Consider the following 24495-nt stretch of genomic DNA (forward strand, 5'->3'; position numbering starts at 1 on the left):
TAAAAGTATGCAGCCTCCTGCTTTTTCTTCCCAGCTCCTGGTTAAGAGATTTGCTAGTCTGGAATTTGCAGCCAGATGATTTGACCTAATCTCTTTTGTTAGCCCATGTGTAATTTTGGCTTCACAGCAATACACAATAGTCAATCCATAATTTAATCATGACCCATATGAATAAAGTATTCTGTCTGGTTTTAAACCATCTAACTCCTAATCTCAAGCCCATTAGCTTTTACATTATGAGAAACAGAGTATAATGATCATATTTTCCTCTTTTCCTGGGATCTAAATCCACTTAATCTCCATTTATTGAAATATTCATGCATGTTGTGCATCCCTTTGACATCGACTAGCTCAGAATATCCTGCTGAGATGGAATGGGCAGAAACACAAATTAAATTGAAGATGCAGGCACAGGACAGGTTTAGATGTTTGTTATCCTTTTTCCTCTCCTTTCCTAGTAAGATAAAAGCTCCAGATTAATTATCATAGAATGGTTTGGGTTGGAAGGAACCTTAAAGATCATCTCATTCCAACCCTTGTGCCATGACAGGGACACCTTCCACTATCCAAGGTTGCCAGAGACCCTGGCCTTGGACATTTCCAGGGATGGGGCAGCCACAGCTTCTCTGGGAAACCCATGCCAGGGCCTCACCACCCTCAGAAGAGAGAATTTCTCCCTAATATCCAATGCAAACCTACTTGCTTTCAGTTTAAAGCCATTTATTAGCACCTGTATAATAGATTTTGGAGCAATTTCAGAGTGTCATTATTCTAAGCCTTCTTCTGTGATATTTCTAGGTCTTCTCATTGTTTAGACTCTCAAATTACTCCAGATCATAAGTAAACTTTTAGTTCTTCTTCCAAGGAATGAATTAGAAAAACTTGTAACACCACACAGCCTTATGTCTCCCTAAAAGCTCTTTTTCAGTACATCCTATTTATCCACTACTAATCCCAGTTTTAAATACACTTACTGTAATTTTTTGAGTACTAAAATGACTCTTTGAGGCTTCCCAGGTCCTTCTGGCACCACTTTTGCCTGTCCATCCTCCTGTTGCTGAGGATGATTTAATAGATCACAGTAGGAAGTTCTGCAACTTCTTTAATTCCTCAAGAGTTCTGAGTTGAAGTATTTATCACTGTTTTACCTAGAACTTGTTTAAGTCTATTCTGCTCAATACTTCCTTAAAAACAAGGTCTCAGTCCATCACTCTCAGTGAAAGACTTCAGGGTGGGACTTGTAATCCCTACCTCAGATTCCTTCCCCACTCAGTTTTTTACACCTTGAGGATTTATCAGGCTCAGCACCACACTGGGAGACTTCCTGAATCTGGCATGCTGGGAAAAGTCTTTATTGTTGGGGAGGAAGATTGCCTTTATTAGTTTGATTCTCAAACCTTTTTTAGTAGTTTAATTTTGCATTGCATTTATCAAATGTTGTATTTATTTGGACACAAAATTCTGCTTTCTGAAGGATCTGTGTTTGAATATCTGCCATCACAGTGTTGCTCTGTGAGGCTGAATTATTCTGGAGATGGCCATCTATGGAGCTTTCTTATTTCAATTTTGCTAAATATTGGTCTAATTTTAATGATTCTAAATAGATTGCAGGAAGCTGGGTGAGATTCAAACACAGATTGTTTGTGTGGGTGTTTGCAGGTTACCAAGATGGTCACTGGACATGCAGTCAGTGCTGTCAGTGAAGTCCAAGGGCAGTTCAGCTCCCTCCAAAAACAGGTGTGCAGGAGATGGTGTGGCAATTTGGTTTTTAGGATCCCCTGACTGCATGGGCTTGATTTCTGATGTCTATTACGGGAGCTCAGACATCTTGCTCACGTGTAATCACCTAAAATAAAGCGTTCTAATCTTTAATTGAGTGCGAACTTAATTGAATAATTAAGTGTTATTGCAGGTTGCTATTAGTTCAAATTTAATTTTATTTGACAATTAGTTTAAGTACATTTTAATGTTAGTTTAAAATTTTAAAAGTCTAATTTAAAAACAAGCATGGTACAAATTCACTGATTTTTATCCAGGCTGATGATGAGGACATGGACATCAAAAAGCAATCTTAGAAATTATAGAGTCATAGAATCACAGATTGGTCTGTGTTGGAAGGGACCTTAAAGCTCACCTTGTTCCACCTCCTGCCATGGGCAGGGACAAATTCCAGTGGACAGGTGCTCAGAGCCTCATCCAACCTGGCCTTGAGCACTTGTTATTAAAACAATATTTTATGTATTATCACCCAGAGAGTTTGAGCTGTCATTCTTTCTTTAATAATTTGCAGTTGAAGGACACAATCAAAATTCAGCTGATGCCAGGAGGAATCTTTTCCTTGGCTTCAAAGAGCTTTTGATGAAGCAGGATTTACACTACTGACATGAACAGGAAAAGAAATGGTTAAAGTCAATGGCATAAATAATGTGAGCAAGGTAGAATAATCTTTTTATGCCTTTTTATAACAATAGGTATTGCACATTTGTTTTCTAGTTCAGAGTATTTACAAATATCAGAAATAATTTTAATAATGTAGGAACTCAGAATTGAATGCCTATTGCTGAAAATTTCAAGAGGGCCCTAGGATATTAGATTAAGGGAAGATGAAAGAATGATTTATGGCATTAGAAACCTTTCCTGAATGTCAGTCAATCTGTTCTGCTCAAAGCTTGTTAGCTATTTTGGTATTAGTCTCTACAAGAAAGAAATTATTGGTATTGGGAGACAGGACAGGAAAGGAAAGTGAACCTGAAATATTAAAAATATGCAGGTGGAGTTTTTGCTAAAACAGTGAAATAGTAGGATTATGGATTTTTACAGTATTGGTACTTTGCTGTGGCAGCCAAGGGATGCAGTAGATAATCCATCCCTTGGATACTCTCAATCCACGTAGGTTGTATTGTTTAAACAGCAATGTAATTCAAATATAAAGTGTTAATTCAAGAGAAGGAATCTCTTCTACTCTGCAAGAGGTCAGGCAGGCACATACCACATTCCTTTCTGGTCATAAGTCTGCAAATTTTGTTCTGATTCATGTTCATCTTTGTGCAGTTCTGAGCCAAGGTGTGCAGAGAGCAGGAATGACCAGGTCCTTCCTTCTGACCTCTCAGCAGCACTAAAGTCACGCTGGGGCTCCTGCAAAATGTGTTAACAGTGTACTGACTGGAAATCTTTGTTTGTTCCAGCATGGACCTGTGTTCACAATATTCGCTCTGGGAAAACGGTTCACTTTTGTGACTGAGGAAGAAGGAACTGAAGCATTTTTTAAATCTGAAGACTTAAATTTTGAACAGGCAGTACAACAAGCTGTCAAGAATGCAGGTAACTGAGACATGTCTCATTTTTAAAGGAAACCATATCTAGTTACCCAGGAACATAAAATCCCAACCAAAAGCCTGTTGGCTTTTTGATTAAGCCTTAAATGCTTATTTTAATCCATGACTGTGCTATGAAATGGTGAAATCCAATTTCTCCATGATGACCCAGTACTGTAAACCAGCCAAGGGATTTGGATTCAATCTCAAGGAATCAGAAGTTTCTGATTCAGGGACTGTTATTACTTTTACCATCCAGCAACCCCAGTTTGAGGTCAGGTCCTTTGCTGTGGCTGGGCACCCCACCTGCATGTACCTTGTTAAGAGCAATCATAGTTAATGTATCACTTCACTGGAAAATCAGCTTGCAGCAATAATTAGTTGCTACGCAGTAGTACAACAGTCATTAGAAAAGGATGAGGTGTTTATGAGGATGTGCCACTATAGCATGGAGACATAAACTGGTTTTTTTCCTTGGGATAAATTATTTTTCACTTCATTCAGTTTTGTGGTGTGCCTGCACATCTCTGTATATCCCACTGGGGGGAAATCTCTGGATTGTGGCTTGTGGCACTGAAGCTTCATGTGGCAGGAATATGTTACACAGACTGGAAGAAGCAGAGTCATTACCAAAATCTTTACATGGTTACAAGGAAGCTTCCAGGGAATTTTACTTTAGGAAAATGAGGGTTAAGGCATTTAAATTAGAGTCAAAAGTTATGTGTAAAAATGTTCACTCTGTCTTTCAGCAAAAAATCTACTTTCCAAAACGTTTCTGTTTCATTTTGTATTTAGTCTCTGTTCCTGCAGAAGCATTTTATCAGAACCATGGTAACCTCTACAGCATGATGAAGGGGAAAATGAGTCCCTCTAATCTGCACATGTTCTCAGGCACTTTGTGTAAGGAGCTCCATGAGCACATGGCTCACCTGGGCAAGGAGGGCACAGGCGACCTCAGTGACCTGGTCAGGTAAGGGAGTTGTGCAGCACATCTCCAGCTCAGAGGTGTCCTGCATGGGAGAGAAATGTTTCTGTACAGCAGCTGGAGCTCAGTCTTAGGAAATTTTTGTCAGGATGCTCATCACAGCTTCATGGTTTTCAGAGTGGACAGGGTTTAATGTAAAGGTGTTTCTCCTCGTTAGGAGAAGCATCTGAATTGCCTGTTTGGAAGAAAGAAAATACAGCATGTTCCAACAAATCCTGTTTCCCAAAAGATGGGAAAAAAGCTTCAAGTATTTATAAAGAACTTAGGAACAGACAAAATGCTTAATCTTCTGCAGGTTGAGAAGTTTTCATGTTTGAGCCAAGCTTAGCTTGAAGCTTAACTAAGACCCTCTGCAACTGACTTGGCTGCCAGAACTTCATGTAAAAAAAAAAATGTTTCATGTGACAGCAACGACGCTTTTAACTCCTTCTTTTGATTATCTGGGACAACACCTACATTTTGTCTGTCCATCTGTCCATCTGTACTACAAGTTGAATATTCATGGAATCACAGCATAATTTGAGTTGGAAGGAACCTTAAAGATCCTCTCATGCCATCCCCTGCCATGGACAGGGACACCTTCCACTAGAGCAGTTACTCAGAGCCCCATCCAGCCTGGCCTGGAAGACTCTGAGGGATGGGGACAGACACTGCCTTTGGTTTGGACCTGTTTCTAACACCTCACATTCAGATTGTCTTTTGCTGCATTTTTTCTGCATAACACAGTAAGATACAGTTGTTACTGCAGTTAAATCACTTGGCACCTCTCACTGCAGTTACTGCAATTTGGATTAACTGGGGAAAAATGTGGGAGAGAGGGGCTTTGAAATCTGGTAGGGGGTGATCAGTTCTGCTTTGCTAAACAAGGCAGAGTAAAAGTATTGGAATGTGACATTCTGAATAATTGTTATTTAGCTGTCTCAAAATTAAATCCATAGAGCCACCAGATGGCCCCCTCTTCCTAATTATCAGAAAAGGGAGTGCTATTCCCTGAAATACTAGTTTAGCAGCATCTGGGATACAGGAAAGGCTGCACAAGAGTTTCTTGGAGTACATGAGAAGGGTCTCAGGAAGGAGCTCAGAGTTTGCAGGATAACAGAGAAGCAAGAACAAAGGAGTGAGATGAAAAGAAACTGAAAAAGCATCATCTGTCCAGGAAAGCTGCAGCCAGAGGAAGGATGTTTCAGGATATTTGGTCCAGAGGGGTTTGTGCAATGCCCAGAAGGTTCATGTAGGTCAACCTGAAATGAGCGGGGTGGTTAATGGGGAGAGGAGGACCTTGGTGGCCAGAGCCTTTCTGCTCCTACTCAAGTGACCAAACCCTAACTGGTGAAGTTCAGCCATGTGTAGAACAGCCTGAGATCTGTGTATCTCTGCCTCTGTTTAAAATCTGAAATAAATGTGTGGGTGAGGTGTGAGCCTTGTGCCAGCTCTTCCATACTGGTGTGACCCTTGAGGCCCACAGCTTCCAGGGCTGGCAATCCAACGTGCTGCATCCTGGTCTAAAATTGCTGCAACAACTTTCCTGTGGCCCCTAAGTCTTGGGCATCTTGTCCTTGCAGGCATGTCATGTATCCAGCAGTGGTGAACACCCTGTTTGGGAAGGGCATCTGCCCAACCAGTCCAAGTGAAATAAAGGAGTTTGAAGAGCATTTTCAGAAGTATGATGAGGACTTTGAATACGCTTCTCAGATGCCCGAGTGCTTCCTGAGGTAAAGGGGCAGAGAGGATGATTGTGGTGTACCCACTATAGACATTTATCTTCCTGCAGTATCAGCCGTGGGAGACATTTCCCCTGGAAGATGATGCCCAAAAAGTTTTTATTGATGGTGTGGCCTCAGGTGAAGCAGACTTTTAGTTAAATGCTTCAAAAAGGTTCTGACCTTGTCTTGTGCATTTTCCTGGCATAAAGCAGAAACAACCTGGCTTAGGTGAGCAGAGCCCAGCTTCGACCTGTCAGGAAGCAGCAAAATGAGGTAAAGGGCAAAGGCCTGAGCCTAAATGTGAGTCCCTCAGCTCAGGGGGCCTCCAGTGAGGTGTTTCTCTGCTCTTTTCCACCCCTCAGCTGTTTTCCCAATACCAATCCCAAGTTAGGTGGCTGCACTGTCATAGAAGTGACCTTGGGTAGAGATACCCAAACCCTGAGGAGGTGCTTCCAGACACTGTCAGTGTTCTCAGGGCCATCATTGCACCTTTAGCACCTCAAAATACCTTCAGAAAGAACTGAGGATGCTCTAAAAAAATGGCCTTGATTTTCTTCCAGAGGATCATTCTTGAAAAGACTCTCCTAAGCAGTTTGTCCAAGTCAACAATGACAACCTGTAATAAAAAGGTATGAAAATGTAGGAGTATTGCAGTCCCACATCCTGGCTGCAAGAGGAGGTCTGGCCAAGGTGAAGGCCTTGGACGTGCTGTTCCTCATGCCAGTCATCACTTCTGTCAGTCAGACTGACACTTGGCTGTTCATCAGCTGACTGCTGCCCAGGGGCTTTTGGAAAACAACCCAAGGAGTGCTTCTCATGGAAAAGGAAATGTTGGTTTGTGCTGCCTCAGTTAAGTGCTTCTTGTTTGTTGCTTTTCTTTACAGGAACTGGTCTAAATCCAAAAAATGGCTTCTAAAATTATTTGAGAAAGTAGTGTTGGATGCTGAAAGGACCAACCCTTCAGAGACTGCCTCCAAGGTAAACATCCGAGGGTAGGAAATAAGATGACTTTCTTGTATATTCTGACTGAAGTGATGGAGAGCAGGAATTACTTCAGTACTGGAAGAAATAAGTCAAATATGTCAGCTTTTATAGCTATACCCAAATGTTCCAGTATTGCTGTCACCTGCAGTAGGACAGACCCATAACTTTGACTCCTGATCCTCCATTTAGTTTATTTCAAGCAATTCTGAGAATTAACATCTCCCCCAGGGGAATTTTAAGGCAAGGATTCAGAGTTGTGATCCATCCCCAGCCTGCAGTACTACACTGCAGTGAGCAGTTAAAAGAGGTGAGAGAAAGACCCTTCACTTGTTTATCTGAGGGCACCGTGCTGTGAAACCTCAAAACCTCACATGTGCTATTTATAAACCCTGGTGCAGAGTGAGCAGATCCTTCAACAGCCAGACTGGTAGAAAATAGCAGATTACTGGATTGGGAGCCAAGTACCCTAAATATTGATTGTGTCAAAGCTGAGATAAGTTGTTCCCCTGGTTATTCTCCTTAGCTCTGGCAGGAATTCTGCCGATAGGGTTGACAAATGTGACGGCAGACTGGCCTGGGAATTTTGATCTATCAAATGGTTGTAGAACAGATCATCAAACAAAATAGGTTTTATTTAGACTTCAAAAGCTTTACATACCACAATTTCTTTAATAAAATAAACCAGATAAGCAGAAAGAAAGAGAAGGCTGGAGAGGAGCTGGTGGGAGGTAAGAAGGTGCAGGAAGTAGGAAGCACAAACTTGGTGTCTTAGAGTGGATGGGAATTTGAAAAAAAAAATCAGCCATTTTTTATTCAAGGTCAGCCTTTTCCCCTCTGAAAAGTAGGCAGGAAGCTTTGCCTCAAGTGCATGGTTGCCCTGTATTTAAGAAAATACTATAAACAAAAGCTGATCCTAGAACATTACACAGTTGCTATAGTTTCAAATAATATCAGCCCATTGAAGTCACTGCTTAGGTCACCAACAAAGTGCCTGAAACTAGGGAGTTTGCTGATGTGTCAGACCGTCTCTTTATAACAAGCACCTTTTTGGCATGGACAGAGCGACCATTTTCATCATTTCCATTAATTCAACTGGTTCATTCCCATTTTCAGGTTCTTTAAAGCAGAGGTGTAGAGCAGGGACTAGAATTTTTTTTTTCTTCCACATACAAGCTCATGGGCAGTGAGGGAACCCAATCCTCTAAAACTTTAACAAAATGGAGAGCAGTTAAAGTATTCAGGAGGGGTTCATGTGGTGCACTGAGTTCTCCTGGCCCTCTGCCTATGTGAGTCTCACTGTCATTTCTACATTGTGCCTTCCAAAAAAGCCATAACTAACATTACTTCTCTTTGAGAAACTGTTCCTTGAGTTCTAGTAAGCTCTGCCCCAAAGTACATTTTAATATATTCTTGGAAATACAGATTATTTTCTTTTATTTTTAACAGACACTTCTACAACATCTCCTGGATAGTTTGCAGGGAAAACATCTAGCTCCCAAGTATGGTCTCCTGATGCTCTGGGCTGCTCAAGCAAATGCTGTGCCTGTAAGTACATCAGCTACAGAAACACCTTCTCTCTCTCCTGTTCCAAAGCCTGGATTTGGGAAGGAAAGGCTTTGAAGCAGAGGTCACACACACTCCATGGATTCCAAAGAAGGGATTATCACGCCCACATGCATCACTGCAAATATACTCAGGCTGCAATGTCACAGAAGCAATGACAAGAAAAGCTCTTCTTGTATTTTTCCTAAATTATGTTGTCCCCTGTCATAACATTTCAGGAACATAAGCCTCACAGCTATTAAGATCACAGTCTTAAGCTGTGAAGAGCATTTAACTCTGTTTCGAAGCACTGAGGCTGTATTATAGAAAAGACTATTTCAGATATCCTGGTGTTACCAATTGTAAAGAATATCAAAAGCATAATATAGAGTAACTTCATCTATGTGTAAACCCTCAAGTGATTTTTTTCTCTTTCATTTTTAGGGGATCTGCTGTACAAATGCCAGTGGAAGAAAAGCAATAGTTTGATTCTAGAGCGTTAAGTTTTGTCTGTGTTAGGAAAGAATTTGCTGGATTAATGATACTGATATAAGTATGCTAACAAGCCCAATATATCTAACACAGCTTAGGCTGACCAGAGACATTTATAGGAATTTCTCAGATGAAAAATCCATAGCAGCAAAAACATCCTTTATTTACCATGACGACTAAGCTCTTTCCAGCACAGTTATGTTCATTACAGATGTGATTTAGAAAAACATGATAGTGAGTTATTTTTATATGTTCCCCTAACAGATATATCTATGTTTTTGGAGATTGGATATTACTGCAGTTTAGCCTAAGGAAAATTCATCCATTTCAGTGAGGTTTCTGTGGATTCACGTGTTGGCGTAAGTGGGAGGCATAGCCTGCTGTCTGTTATCAGGATAACTGACATTCCTTCCACAACACTTACTTCTGTAATATTCAGCTGTAAATAGACATACAGATATTTTTCTGTTTCTCAGAATAGTCACAACCACTGTTCTGGGGAATGGAATGACGAAAGAAAAGGCCTTTCACCTTCCAAGGGCATTTTTTACAAGCACTTTAAACCCTTTTATCTGCAACAATTCAGTTATCCCTTCTTAGCCCATGGAGTGCAGCCACAGTGTCCAAGTGCTGTACAGGAAAGCTAAGCTGTAAGATTTGCTTTGCAGACTGAGGGCTGCATCCATATCAGTCTGTTTGGGGAAAAAACAGTCAGAGTTTCATCCCTCACCAGCACAGATGGCCCACGACCAGATCTGTGTGCAGGCTGCACCTCCCGCTAGCTCAGCAAGAGGAGAGAGACTCCTGGCATTGCTGCCAGTTCTTCTGGTTTCATCCTGCTTAAGAGGATTTGCTCCTTTCCTAAATTTCTTGATTTTCAACTTCATTGCATAATCAGTTAGCAAGTTATTTCTAAAGGGGATATACTACTCCTTGTTTTGCTGTTTATTAAAACTTTTCCTGAACATTTTAGTGTGACTCACTATGACAATGCCCTGCAAATTATTTAACCTCATTTCTGCAAATGCTAGTCTGATGTTTTTTAATTCCTGCAGCTAAAACTAATCATGCACAATGATTTAGTAGTTCATTTAACACCTAGTTATTTGAAAATAAAGGATTCTGTGTTTCAAAGCTCAAGGCCAAAACTATATAATGTTCACTAAAGATAAGTACACAGCAGATGACTAGACATAATCTCCCAGGAGCTGAGCCCTTAGATATAGATTTACCCAGGAAGCACAGCTCCCCATGCATCTCAACTACAACAGGCACATACAAAAAATTTGCAAATGTTTTCACCTGCCTCCGTGATTTGCTAAAAAGATACTGTCATTCTGTTCCATGTCACTAAATTCAAGGATTTCCATCTCTGTTTAGGTTGCATTTTGGACCCTTGCTTTCATACTCTCTAATCCTGCCATTTATGAGAAAGTCATGGAAGACCTGGCTTCTGTTTTTGGCAAAGCAGGTAATAAATCTAATTTTGTCCTTCTGGAAGCTGGAAGTGATTTATCCTGTGTTGGCCCAGCACAGGGCACACTTGGTCAGTGGCTGGGAACAATGACTGTTCCTGCTAAGGGTGCTACTGATTGCAGAGTCCAGCTCTCAGGTCTTTACTCAGTATATGCCCAAGACATATTTTTAAGCAAAAAACACCTCTGATGTTAGCAGAAAGAATCTAGGAAAAGGAACAGTACATTTTTTCATTCCTGTAATTTAAACTCAGATTTGTATTTCCTAGTCTTGTGCTTTTCCCAGGCACCTACAATAGGGTCAGAGGAGGTCTTTCAGTTCAGGTGGTTTTCATGGTGTGCTGTTCACCAGTTACAGCTATTAATGGAAAAAAACAGGCCAGGAACTCTTCCTTTTCTGTCATCAGAGGCAATTTTTTCCAGCGTGGTTCCCCCCACATGAGTAACCTCTTTCCCTCAAAAAGCAGCCACCTATTGGGAGCAGTTGTTCCCGTATGCAGTCCTTTAGACCAGTGTTAAACTTTCAGTTTTAAACTCTTTGTTGACATGAGTCAAAACTGTATCAAGAAACTTGTCAGTAATTAACCAATAAAGAAAATTCACAAAGCCTTTTTCCTGGCCTTGTTCCATTTATAAGTGTTAACAGAGCCCAAGACCTCAGCCATGGCTTCTTCTCTTGGTGCCTACAGCCCCCTGAGATTTCCATGCAGTGTCTCATGAAAGCACAGAAAAACTCTGAAGACTTTTAACTTCCAACATGATTTTGTTTGTCCCCTTCTGTCTAACACCATATCTACACCTACTTTAGAGTTACTGAATTATGATCAGTGGCTTTTTTTAAATTTTACTGATTTGAGTCCATTTATTTACTTTGAAATATAAACACATTTTTTGGATGTAAATAATGCCTTAAGTCTTGAAGTATTTCACCCAGAGTCCTAAAGCAAGACTGTGCCAGCCTGTATCAAAACAAGTATGAAATACAATTTTTACATGGACTCTTCTTTCTCACTCCATAACAGGTAAAGATAAACTGGAAGTCTCTGAGGAGGACCTGAAGAAGATCCCTTTCATTAAATGGTGCACTTTGGAAGCCATACGGTTGAGGTCTCCAGGTGCAATCACCAAGAAAGTCATAAACCCAATTAGAATTAAGGTGAGGTTTTGTTTTTTTTTTTTTTTCCCAAAGGATGCTGTGTGATTTGTCTGGAAAGGGTCCTCCTGATAGATCTGGGTAAAATTACAGTGGTAGATAGATTCCCCAGCCTCACACATATATATATATATTTAATAGATTTATTCATCATCATTAATTTACGAGTGGTTTGAATTCTCCAGCTTACAGTCTTGCCTTTGATTTTGAATTGATTTAAGATTGAATTGAACTACAGATACTGGTGGCATATAAAAAAGGAATCAGACACAACAAAGTATAGAAGGAAGCATATTTTAGTAACTGATAAGACTCCTTTCTGTCCACTACCATTCAGCAGAGAGGTGTCAGCATTCAGGAATCTTGCAAAGAAATGTTTGGGAAAAAAGCTACACTCTTAAGGAATCAGTGCTCATGACTATTTAAGATTACTGATCAAATTACTAATACCTACTGTCATAGAAGACTTTCTTTGAATTTCTTTGCATCATAGGAAGTGTTTAACAAAATATTTAGAAAAAAGAAAACAGCTCACATAGTAAATCAAGAAGCAGGAAAGACAGAAATAATGTTTCTAATCTTTTGATACCTAAAAAAACCCCAAATAAGAACACAAATAATCTTTCTACCTTCCCCACTGTTTAAGTTTTATCAAAAAAAATAGCAACAGTAAGAAGAAACTTCAAACATGTAATATAGCCACCATGGTTTTATCACCTTCACTTGTCTTTCCTCAGGATGAGAAGTACCAAGGAAGGACTATTTTGTGAGGTTTTTAGCTCTTTTCTTATGAGATTTTTCTCCTCTTCAGAATTTCACCATCCCTGCAGGTGACATGCTGATGTTGTCACCATATTGGTTGCACCGGAATCCAAAATATTTTCCTGACCCAGAAATGTTCAAACCTGTAAGTTGTGACTCTTAGTGTGGATATTTTGCTGTCTTTTCTCCCCTTCACTTATTGTCCAATAAAAGCATATGGACAAATGTGCCTAAATCTGGCTGAGAATGGCCTTGAATACAGAGAAGATGTGAACATATAGGAGGAGCCTGTAGGAATAAAAAAGACCTTTAAATTCAGTGACATATTCCAGGTAATATGGTACTACTTTTATATCACTTTGATCCTGTCCTTATCACTCTCTGTAACTCCCTGAAAGGAGACTGCAGCCAGGTGGGGGTCAGTCTTTTCTCTCAAGTAACAACTGACAGGTGAGAGGAACCAGCCTCAAATTGTGCCAGGGGAGGTTTAGTTTGGATATTAGGAAAAATTTCTACACTGAAAGAGCTGTCAGGCATTGGGAAAGGCTGCCCAGAAAAATGATAGGGTCACCATCCCTGGAGGGATTTAGAAGATGTGTAGGTATGGTGCCTGGGGACGTGGTTTAGTGGTGAATTGGCAGTGCTGGGTTAATGTTGGATGTGATGATCTTAGAGGTCTTTTCCAACCTAACCAATCTGTGATTCCAGGTATTCTCCTCTCCCTGTCGGATGATTTCTTGTAGGTATTATCTCTGCTAATTCAGTAGTTAATCTAGTTTCTTGATTATTATTCCACTGCAGGTGGCTGTGTGGGCAGGCTTGTAACTGCTCTTTTTAGCACCATCCAATATAGAACAGTTTGTCTTTTTTATAGAAATACATCAAGGAGTAATCTAAACAAAACTTCCCTTCTAGCAAACTCTTCCCAATTTGAAATCCCTTTTAACAATTCCTGCTTCTTTGAAATCTGAAGCTGAAACTGATGCAGCAGTTCATTTTTTAGAAATTCTCCCTTTTTTTCAAGAGGAATAGATGAGTACCCCATGGACATTATCATTCCAAATGTATGACTTGACTTCATCACCACTGACATTTTTTTTTATCTTTCTTTATTGGATTTTGGTGCTGATGGGCTTCTTCCTCAGAAAGCTCTGAAGAGCCCTAGCTGAAGAAATCCCCTAAAATAGAAAAATGCAAGATTATGTCTTCTCTGGGACAGCTTCATCAGGGGAGTTCACCACCAGAAGCTTGACAGGGTGTTATTTGGCAGAGTAGCACCAAGTTTGTGGAGGCTGGTACAGTTTGTCACCCAGCAGTCATGAGATTTGCTTCTCTCAGTGTCACTCACCAAAACTTCAGCCCATATTGCCTTGTTTCTTGTGCTGTCCCTTTTCTCTCAAAGCAATTTAGGATGGAGCAGGGATCCCTCTGGGTACAGACAAGCTGTTTTTTGTGGAGAATCACCCATCTCACACATAGGCTTACATCAGTTAAAGCTCGTAGACCTCGCATTTGTCTGTGCAGTGTCTTAGAAATGTTTTTTTTTTTGTTCAAGATGTGTGTGAGCTGTTTGTGTGTCCTGACACAATTTTGTGGCTGAGGCTTCCCTCAGTACTGGTTGAACATTTGCATTTGTAGATATATTTAAAAAGAGAAGGTTGCATTTTAATAGCTCGAGATGTAGGATTTAGGAAATAGGGAGGTATAGGAAAATTGCTTTAGGGGTAATTTTGAAAACTTCTCCAGCATTTTAAGGCACCTAAATGTATTTCAAACAGGAACCTCATTTCTTTCCCTGATCTGGTGTTGACTTTTGGATCCAGACTCTAATATTAACAGGTTGAATGCAAAAAAAAAATGGTATTAGTGCGACTTTGTATTGAGGATTAGCTGTCCAAGGTCATTTTTAGCCTGCAGAAATAAAGTTAAGCTTTATTTATATAAGGCTGATTTGGAAAAAAAAAAGTTTCTTCCCACAGGATCGTTGGAAAGAGGCAAATTTAGAGAAGAATGCTTTCTTGGACAGCTTTGTGGCATTCGGAGGAGGGAAGCATCAGTGTCCAGGAAGGTCAGTGAAACAGCTGGGGTTTATTTATTCCCAAACCCTGCAGAGAACAACTCTCTTGAGCTGGGCTTCTCTTACTCTTGGAGATAAAGTGTTTGCTTTGCTCTTTGTCAGTCTCCTAATGGTCAGCATCATCTGCACCTTGTTTAACTGACCTGAAAGTGGTTTCATTCCTGGAAAAGACAGGTGAAGTCACAATGAACAGGCAGAATCTGACACCAGTGTATCAAGGGATATCAAGGAAATTCAGCTTGTCTCTGCCCCTGCTAAGGTTTCTTTTCATCAAGGGAGAGTTGCTTCACTTCCAAACACACCATTTTACAGACACAGTTATTTAGGTTGCCTTAAACCAGTTCTAAACAAACCTACAAAACATTTCTCAGGTCTAAGACTCTCTTTTGATCCTCTGTGATGCAACTGACGTCTCTGCTGATCTTCAGGTATCTTAACTGGCTCCTCTCTGTATCTGGTCTTTGCATTAGGGCACACAGAATTGTATAATGGCTTAAATTGCAGATCCTGTCTCATTTCACTCCTCCAGCAATGCCAGCCTTGGTACTTCCTGCATTCCTTCTGCTGTTTTCTCTGTTGTCCCTCTTCCTGGAACAAGTCCCAGGGACCCAGCTGCTCCTCATTCCTGTGTTCAAACATCTCTGTGCTCAACCCTCTGCCTTCAAAACCTGGGCTCCTCTGAGACAAAAGTGACCAAGAATCCTTAAGACCAGTAATTTTACCTCAAGTTCCATGTGGAGCAGGCAATCTGGAGGGTGTTGCAGAGGATCTGCATTCTGGAATCTGCACCCTATGGCAGGCTAGACATTAGTGCCAGATAAACTTTGTGGAGGCATTAAAGACATGAGCAAAGTGAATAAAACTGCTTTCACCATTTGGGCTTGCCAGAGGGAAGTGCTCACTCACTGCTGTACCTTGGTGGCTTGTACCACATTCCTGAGCTAAATCTGAGCACAGCCTCATTCTCAGCAAGGGCAACAGCAAAATTCACAAGAGGCATCTGCAGGTACAGGGAAAGCTGCAAAACAACGTTTCTGAAAGCTGCTTGTTTATATATCCTGACCTATATCTTTGTTCAGGCTGTTCTCTGGACTCTGATAACATCTTTCAAATAAGTTTTTGTTTAGAAAGAAAAGTATATCATCTCTACAAAGACAACAGATGGAGAATCTTTTTCTTGCTGGGAGACAAAAAAAGCCCTTTCAGACCCTCTGGCAGTCCACATGGTAACACACACCTTCAGGTTTTTCAGCAATAATTGTAATAGAAGAATGTGATGATCTTGAAAAAAAAAGAAAATTAAATCAGGGGTTGTATCAAGGATTCCAGGTTGTAGATTTCCTTCATACAACTGAATGAAATAATATTTCAAGTTTAAGATGCATTTTTATTTATTTCAGTACTGAGCTTTATAAATGAAATGTATGAAACATTTAACTTCTCCATTGCAAAAGTTCAACATAAAATTAAAAGGTAATCTAATCAAACTGAAAGTTAGCAAATAACTTACCTGTCCAATATTCTACCAAACTGATGTGGGAAGAGCTCCCAAAAAGCCATTTCTGTGCCATATTTTTACTTCAAAGAAAAAAATTACTATCAGTTTGACTACTTTGGTCAAACCTGGTGGTTATTGCCTGTGTGACTGTGCTTGTCTTGCATGAGTGTGCTGTCCCCTCAAGCACTGGGGTCCAGGGTCCTGCTGTGCAAACAGAGCTGGGACTGGAAAGACCCTTGCATAGTGCTGCAGGCTTGGAGCTTGGGCTACATCCCACCTGAACTGGGCTAATAGCCATCAAAATATCTCTGCACTGCATTCCCCTGAGCCAAGGCCACCAAAAGCTCAAGGCGATTCCATTGTGAAATCACAGGGATAATTTGTGTCTGAAGCTGTGCTGAAACAAACAAGGATCTTCCCATTCCAGAGCCCAGGGTGGCTCCATGTGCAGGCCCTGGTGGCTCTGGGGGAGTTACCTTGGATCTGTGAGGCTTTTTAGCTTCCTTCTACACCTGCCAGGCCAGTTCCATGTGCAGTCATGTATCCTCTTCCCCTGTGAATTCCCCCAGCGGTTTTATCCAGGTTTCCCAGCATTTCTCTGTAGAGGAGAAAGGTGGTATTACTATTTTAACTGAGTATTTAAGACTTATGTCTAAACTCTGCAAGTGAGTAATCCCATGACCTCACATAGGTGCACAGTGGTGAATGCAGAAAGCTCTTGTACACATCAGAATTAAAAACCAATGGCTTGGAGGATTTCACCTGCAGCTATCCAAAATCTTCTCTGGCCTAAGAAACCTTTGGGAGAGTGTTACAGAAAGAAGAAATCATGCCCTTGGGTCTCCTACTGCATCCTAATGCTGATGCATTAAATAATAACTCCCACTGTCACTGCTCTCTGATGTCACCAGGCTCCCAGCTGCATTATATAACTTTATATAGCATGATTAGTCATATGGCCTTTTCTGTTTAACTGCCTTCTCACTCCTAGGAAGTTATTTCAAGTCAGCAAGTGTTAGGAGAACATAAATGTTTATACAGTGGAAAAATCCATAGTGATAAGGAGCTGGATTAAGATAGGTGTCAGAGGGATACTGTCAGTCCAGTGTTTCACCAGAAGGAAGGGGCAGCCACCACATTCGTGTTCTTTGCCAAGCAACAAACCTGAACAAACTACAGCAGTTTTCCTATGGAAGATAAACTTCCAGGCAGAATGAAAGCACAGAGTGTGGAATGTGTCAGACACCCTGTTTCTTACCTGATGGTAACACACAGGTGGTGGTCAGTCTGGAGGGCCACTCTTTTCCTCCCTTTTCTTGCAGGTGGTTTGCGATCATGGAAATCCAGCTGCTCGTTGTGCTGTTCCTGTACAAGTATGAATTTGTGCTGTTGGATGCAGTGCCAAAAGAGGTATGAGATCCAGGCACTTGTGTAGCATTCCCCATCTTTATACCCTTCATTCATCAGGCTCAGCTGAACAACCATGCTCAACTGTGGTTACATAAATTTTGAGAGGAGTATTATAAAACATGTAGTGAACAACTTGATCTTTGTTTTAACTCAGAAAATCCAGAGTAATTCCAGCAATTCCAGTTAGTAGGACTGCCCTGTCTATACAACAAAGTGCTTACAAGAATATTTTGTCTCATCGTTGCCTAAACATTACCAGAGATTTGATACTTGTTGCTCAGAAAAACAGTAAATATGGAAAAGGATCATTAATACTTTAAAATAGGGAATCACATGTAACACTCCTAGTACTCTTCCACTACATATTCAGGGGTGGAAGGTAAATGATTAGGTTAAGGCTGAATGAGCAACTGTGACACAGAAAGGTTTTACACTTAAGGGAGAATGGCACAGTCTCCACTTCATTATTGGAATATTTTGCAAGTATTCAAAACTGCAAGTGTTTCTTAAGAGCTCATGTGCCACCCTGACAGAGTGACAGGAATAATTTATTAACCATGAAGGCCCTACTCGGTGGTTTTGGCAAAGCCAAGAAATAATTCTTGGTATTTGGTCTTGGTTCTCTAAGACTGAAGATGCAAGATTGTTTATATCTAAATGATAAAGCACAATGGTAATTCCATTAACTAAACTAACGGAAGTGTTTTTTCTGATTTTCTTCTTTCTTCAGAGCCCTTTACATTTGGTGGGGACACAGCAACCCATGGGACAATTACAGGTCCGGTATAAATGCCGGGAATGAAAGTTGTGCAGCACTGACCTTTCTTTGCCAGCCCAGGCTGGATGGATGAACCACTGAGCTGCTTCCCAATCCCACATCTTCAGACAGGTTCTCTGCCTGTAGAGTTCTTGATTTCAGCTTTCAATGCTGTACACTGTGCTGTGCCAAACCAGTGCAGTCGTGCCTGTGCTCCCCCCTGGCTGCCCACCTCTCAGTGCTTCAATCCAAGCTCCCCTGCTGCATTCCTAATTTGTGGGTCAGTTATTCACAGAGTTTGCAAACCTGATAAACTAAACTCACCAACCAAACGTTCAGGACCAAAAGCTGCAGAGTCTGGAAATCCTGTGTGGAGGCTGTGCCAGAACCAGTGGAGAAGCAGCTCCCTTGGGCCAGGTCACTGCTTCCTGCAGGGTGCTTCAAACCAAGGCCAAAGTGGTGCCTCATGCTAAGAAAACACATTGGTAACAAAAAAGAGCTCCCTGATGCTAGTGTGCACAAAATCCAGGACAGTCTGAGCAGAGACCTCTGGATCAGCTCCACATCCTGATAAACTGTGGTGACTTGTGTGTCACTGCCTGTGTGGGCAGGTGAAGGTCAGGCCTGCTCTGCCTACAACCAGTGCCAACTTCTTGCAAATAAAATGAATTTGTAATGGAAAAATTGGAAGCATTTGAGATCTTGTTCCACTGGAGCACCTAAAATTTCTGCTGAGCTTTATTTTGCTCCACAGGATTCAGAATCGGTCCTTGCATGAATTTGCAATAAAAGTTTGACCCTGATGTTTGGCTTCCAATAAAAAGTGATAGCAAGGAAAGCTGTCCTTGCTCATGAGACTTGTTGTCTAATATCTAGAACACTTTGCTTTCCCTACCACATGAATTATAGAACAAATTGCACAAATATAAGAATATTTAATCCTGTAAAGAATACTTAGTAAAAGTTGTTTGAAGAAGCTGTCAAATAAGTTCAGATACCAACACTTTAACTGCTGTCAGGTTTCATATACAATAATAGCTGGCATGTATTTTTAGTCTTATAAGTAAAAGATTATTCATCATTTTAAAAGTATTTGCAGAAAAATACAAAACTTCACACAAATAGACTTTCAACAACAGTACAAACTATGGGAAAAAACATGCATAGGAAAATAACACATTGTATAATTCATTACATGGTTGGCTTACCTTCGTGATGGATAGAACAACTTCAGTGATTTATATGTCTGAAAAATGATTCATCCAACTTTTAATTTAGCTCATAATGGTTAACTGTGCAAGAGTTGCACTCTTAATTGCTGTTCCAGTGTCTCCTCCATAACTGAAAGCCATTCCCTTGGATTTCATCTGTGGTATTACCTGGAAGTGTATATTTTAATTTTAAAATTTGGAAATGACCATAATATTTTAAGGCCAGGCTGGATGGGCCTTTGAGCAACCTGGTCTAGTGGAAGGTGTCCCTGCCCATGGCAGGGGATTGGAACTGGGTGTTCTTTAAGGTCCCTTCCAACCCAAACCATTCTATGATTCCATGATGATTTTTACAAATATTTTGCATTCACAAACCTTCACCCCACGCTGCCAGAGCAGGGGCAGGATGAGGCCACTGGTGTCTGTCTGAGTGCTGAGTGTTTCTGTCTGAGCTGGGCACTGGAACCATCAGGGCATATCCATATTTCACACATCTGTGGATGTGTCTGCTGGACCCAGGGGAGTGGAGCTGCAGCAGCTTCACCTCTATGGGGCTACTGGATTTAGTCAAGAATCAGCCATGAAAATATGAGTCCTGAAAGGCGAGACATATTATTATTAGAAGTGCAGGCTTTTGGCAGGAAAGAAATACCTGTTCATGGCAGAGGTGAAGAAAAGTGGGCCTGACTATGGGATCCCATCCCTGCCCTGTGTGGTGGATGACAGCTCCAGGCACTCGCTGTACTTTCCAAGATGGAAAAAAACAAGAGAGATGGATTAGTAAAGCAATGTAGTGGTCAAGTGATAAAGCTAAAAGGGGTCTTCTGCCTGGAAATAATCCAGAAGTTTCTGGGGGAGGGGAAGACTTTCCCATGGGACAGGGTTAAATGGGCATTAAAAGGTCATCGCGATATCCTGTGCAGAAGTGGATTAAGAGTATCTAAATTATTCTTCTTCAAGTGCTTGTCCAATCTGCCTTTAAATACAGCAGTGCCAAATTTCCATGGGAGATCTGTCCTCTTACCTGACTCTCCCTGCTGTTAGAAAGATGTCCTGCATATCAGTAGCAAAAGTCAGAATAAAGTTCTATCCATGTCATTACCACAAGACTGTAAGAAGCCAAAGATTTTTAAGCCCACAGAGAAATAAATGTATTTCAAGCTACCTTTTTTATTTCTACCTTCTGTATGAACTGTGGATGTTCAAGGGAAAGTAGTGGAGCATCTCTCAAAAAGCATCTTAGAAAATGTAATTGTTCCTCCTCCAGACGTGCCAAAGGCCAGATCTGGCTGATAAATTATAGTGTTGACGCCAGTGAAACAATGGTAAGAGTTGTCTTAATGAGACAGGAGATCTAGTGTTATGAGGAATGAGAAATAAAACTGTTACATTAATTTTCCTTTAATAATTATATCTCAAATAAATGTTTCAGGGGAAAAAAAATAAGGAAACTAACACATCCAGGCCAAATATTTTTTGCTACTTTTGAAGACAGTATAAACATTTTCCCTGAAATCATGAATTTCCTGTGGAAATATAAAACTCGTGAAAACATTTTGAATTAAAATTGTTGACCTCTTGTAAGTGAATCTTCTCTAGTCAGCACAGTGAAAAGATCACCCACAGTATCAGCAACCACCTCCCATAATAAGCACAACTTCTTTCAAGTCTTCCCTCTAATGAGCCTCCCCAAAAGCCCCTCTCAAGTCAAGTATTTCAAGTGGTCTTTCTCTTTTCTGAGCCACTTTTCTGTGCCACTGACTGTCAGAGAACCCAGAAGTTTAGGCTTAGCACATGCACCTCCTCAAAATAGCTGTCTAGGGACTAAAAGATAGTGCTGTGGCCATTGAGAGGTGGGCTAAAAATAATGACTTCCCCTCAAAAAAAAATTAATTTTAAGGCCCTTGCTCTGTGCTGGGCTTAAGCACTGTGCCAAGCAAAACTCGACTTAAGCATGTGTTTTGCCTTAAAAAAAACACTTAAAATGGATCTGGGGAATAAGAATGGATTTTGATTTAAGCACAGGCTTAAGTGCTTTGCTGAACCAGGGTCCAAAAGCCTCAGTCCCTAACCTGTTGTTTACAGTTAGTCTTGGCATCTTCATTGCAATTTTAAGGACATACAAAGGTTAGTGGAAATACTGAGGTGGCTTTGCTCATTTTAGGTGAACCTGTCACACATGAAAGGATTTTAGGAAGCATTTATAGTCCAAACCAGTAGGCTTTGTTGGCAACAAGCATCTCTCCCAGTTATTTGGTACATTCTAAATGCGTGGCTCATCACAGTGCAAAAGATACTCACTGTCCACCATGTGGTAGAAGGGGAATTGGACACAGGAAAGGCATTCAAAAGATAGCAAGCACTTAATTGCAACAGCCAAGGAGAGGCTTTCATCATGTGGCCATTCTGGATGACATTGGACATGAGACTGATTGGCACAGCATTATTTGGGTTTTTCACTTTGATCATAAAATTACCAGTAAAGGCTTAATGGAGTTATAAATATCTTGTTTCCATGAGAGTCCTGGGAGGATAATTATAGCACTGAAGTCTTTACAAAGATACAGCATTTATGAAATGATATTATCTGAGGTCTCCAATGGATAATGCAGGGAATTCTGCACTCTATTCCCAGCTCCCCTATTGACTCACTGTGCTCTTTGGGTGAATCACTTCATCCCTGTTTCCTCACACTGGGGTAATAATGACAATTACCCAATGCTGCAAAGTCTGTATGGCTTAAAAGCTCTAAGTGTTGCTCCCACTCATCACAGCACTCCTGCCTGGTTATTGATAGCAATGGCTGTCTGGAAGGCTTTGGATGAGCTACATGTTTTCCTGATGTGTGCTACTGGTAAATTACACTACTTGCAGAGTTACAGTCAAAACACGCAGGAGAAATATTTTAATTCACAGTTTTTAAGAGGATGATGAAACAGCTGTACCCCACAGTCTTCAGAAATACTTGGTTTTTAATGCAAAGCTTGGCATTTAAAGACTATGGACAAGTTTCTTGTTGAGTAAAAAGACAACTTCCTTTCATAAAACCAGCCCCCATGGAGGAGCATTATCTAGAAGGCTGAGTGGCAGCTGCCTGTGAGTAGCAACTACAGCTATACTCTAACATTCCTAGCTGCACTTCTCCTGCCCTAGAGACACCATACATCATCTTTCCAGCTTTGAAAAAGTCAAGTGAGGGAGGAGTGATGGCAAATGATTGTCACATGGGATGCTTTGCATGGATTTTAGTTACAAAAACAAGAACTTCAGTGCTGGAGAGGAGATCCTACATCTCCCATCAATAGCACTGTAACAGCCCTGACTGTGATTGCAAATGGCTCCTGATATATTTGAGAGATCAGAGCTCTCCAATAGTGGATGTGCCTTTGGAGCCTGCTGTGCCTCTTTGCACAGGACTGAAATGAAAATGAGCAGATTCCTACCTGGAATGAGGCAGAACTGCAGATGAGGAAATGGAATTTTTACCAAGCACTGAAATGACGTTTCTATATGAATAGTCCTGACAACAAATTTGCCCGTTTTTCCAAAATAGAAGCTCTTGCTTTTGAGTGTGTGCATTCCTAGGGTGAAAAGAGGAGGAGAAGGCAACCTCATTACTTTTCAGGAATCTGCAAAACATAAACCAGGAGAGTCTGAACACCTAAATTATCTTTATTGCCATTCTGCTTCCATAAAGCAACTTCTAGGTAGTCGACAAAGGCAGGAAACACCTTTTTCTGAGTGCATAATACTCATGTAATCACAGCTGGGCATAGAATTCTAAACCTAAAGAGGATCTTTATGTTCTTTACAAAGCATAATTAGGAAATGGAAAGACTTGGAATTCCGTTTTTCCTGTGTCCTTCCTCAGAGGGAATTACCAGTGATTTCTGTGAAGATCTGACCCAAATAAGAGCCAAGAGAGGCTCTGTGGCTGTGGTCCCTCAGCACTGCATGTTCAAACTACTCTCAATGTGGGGTCTTGCACTGCTAAAGCAGGACCCAAGCTGAAGATGGGGCTCTGTCACACCTTCCCCTCAAAGGTCTCAGTGGTTGGTAGATTTGACTCCTTTCAATTAAACACCCTGGGTTCATAGTGTTGGTCTTTCTAACTGCTGACACAGACACACAGGCAGTTTCAAGGCATTGGCTTTTTATCTGACCTTCATTCTGAAGACCATCAATGCTCAGAAAAGCATTAAGTGCATCCTTCTGTTTGCTTGACACCAGAAGAAAATCAAGTGATTTCCAGTATCATGACATGGCGCCCTGAATGTGATTCCCAGGTTAAAACGAATAAGCAACACGAGATATTCAGAGTTCTGCTCTTTAAATAATTCACTAGAGCTGAAGATACTGTCTTTGATGCTCTTCTGCCCAAATCTTAATACTATAATTTACTATTTTAAGCTTGTTTATAGAACTGGAATAATATGCAGATAAAAAGGGATAATTACTAGGGCGTTTTCAGGCATTAAAGCTGAGGTTTGAAGTTCCTTTTTCTGGGAAAATAAACCAAGGAATGTTTGACTAGCTAAAAACCTGGCAACTGGTCTTTGCTTACCATGAAGTGAAATCAAGCACCACTTTGTTAAAAGCCTGTTTCATCACAATGATCTAGTTGTTCCTTAAAATAATAAAGAGGCCTGAATCAGCAGGAGACGGTTTTATTCTGTCCTTTGGCTATTAATCAATATATCCAGCTAAATTTTTCCAGCAGATTCTGGCCTTGCAGCCTGGTTCAGAGGTTTTGTGCACATGCACAGTTGTACATTCAGGCATGTGTGGGTCTGTAGGAAATGAATTCCCTACACATCCATGAGCCAGGACAAATCCAGGTGATTTGTTGCAATCACATCTGCCCTGAGCTGCCATACCCACAAGTGGGAAGGAACATTTATCCCTCCACACAGAGATGTTGCAGCATTGGCATCTTTGTACAGGGGTCAAAGGTGGAAGCTCAGCAAAGGAGCTGGAAGCTGGGGCTGTCCTGCCTGCTGGGCTCTCACAGCCTGGGAAGGTGCCATGCCATTGGATGTCACAGCCTGGGAATGTGCACTGCCATGGATGTCCTGGTGGGCTGGCTGAACATTCATGGCACACCAGGCTGCTCCCCAAGGTGGCCCTGGAGA

The 24495-nt window shown here is 41.0% G+C and overlaps 1 protein-coding gene across 4 annotated transcripts in view; it reads left to right on the forward strand.

The window, feature by feature from the left end:
- CYP39A1 (cytochrome P450 family 39 subfamily A member 1) overlaps positions 1-20922 on the forward strand; it is a 28793-nt gene extending 7871 nt beyond the window's left edge. For 3 of the 4 annotated variants that reach the window (XM_083856822.1, XM_083856821.1, XM_083856820.1), the window contains exons 3-13: positions 3186-3321; positions 4110-4284; positions 5862-6011; positions 6887-6980; positions 8433-8531; positions 10401-10491; positions 11518-11651; positions 12460-12555; positions 14390-14478; positions 17308-17395; positions 18126-20922. In XM_083856822.1, coding sequence (XP_083712948.1) covers positions 4160-4284; positions 5862-6011; positions 6887-6980; positions 8433-8531; positions 10401-10491; positions 11518-11651; positions 12460-12555; positions 14390-14478; positions 17308-17395; positions 18126-18197 — 1038 coding nt within the window. In that variant the 5' untranslated portion in view covers positions 3186-3321; positions 4110-4159 and the 3' untranslated portion in view covers positions 18198-20922. The remainder of the gene's footprint in view (positions 1-3185; positions 3322-4109; positions 4285-5861; positions 6012-6886; positions 6981-8432; positions 8532-10400; positions 10492-11517; positions 11652-12459; positions 12556-14389; positions 14479-17307; positions 17396-18125) is intronic. The other variant, XM_083856819.1, reaches the window with a different exon arrangement.
- Positions 20923-24495: the final 3573 nt, after the last annotated feature.

This window comes from Zosterops lateralis (genome assembly GCF_965231275.1).
Source record: "Zosterops lateralis genome assembly, chromosome: 3".
NCBI lineage: Eukaryota > Metazoa > Chordata > Aves > Passeriformes > Zosteropidae > Zosterops > Zosterops lateralis.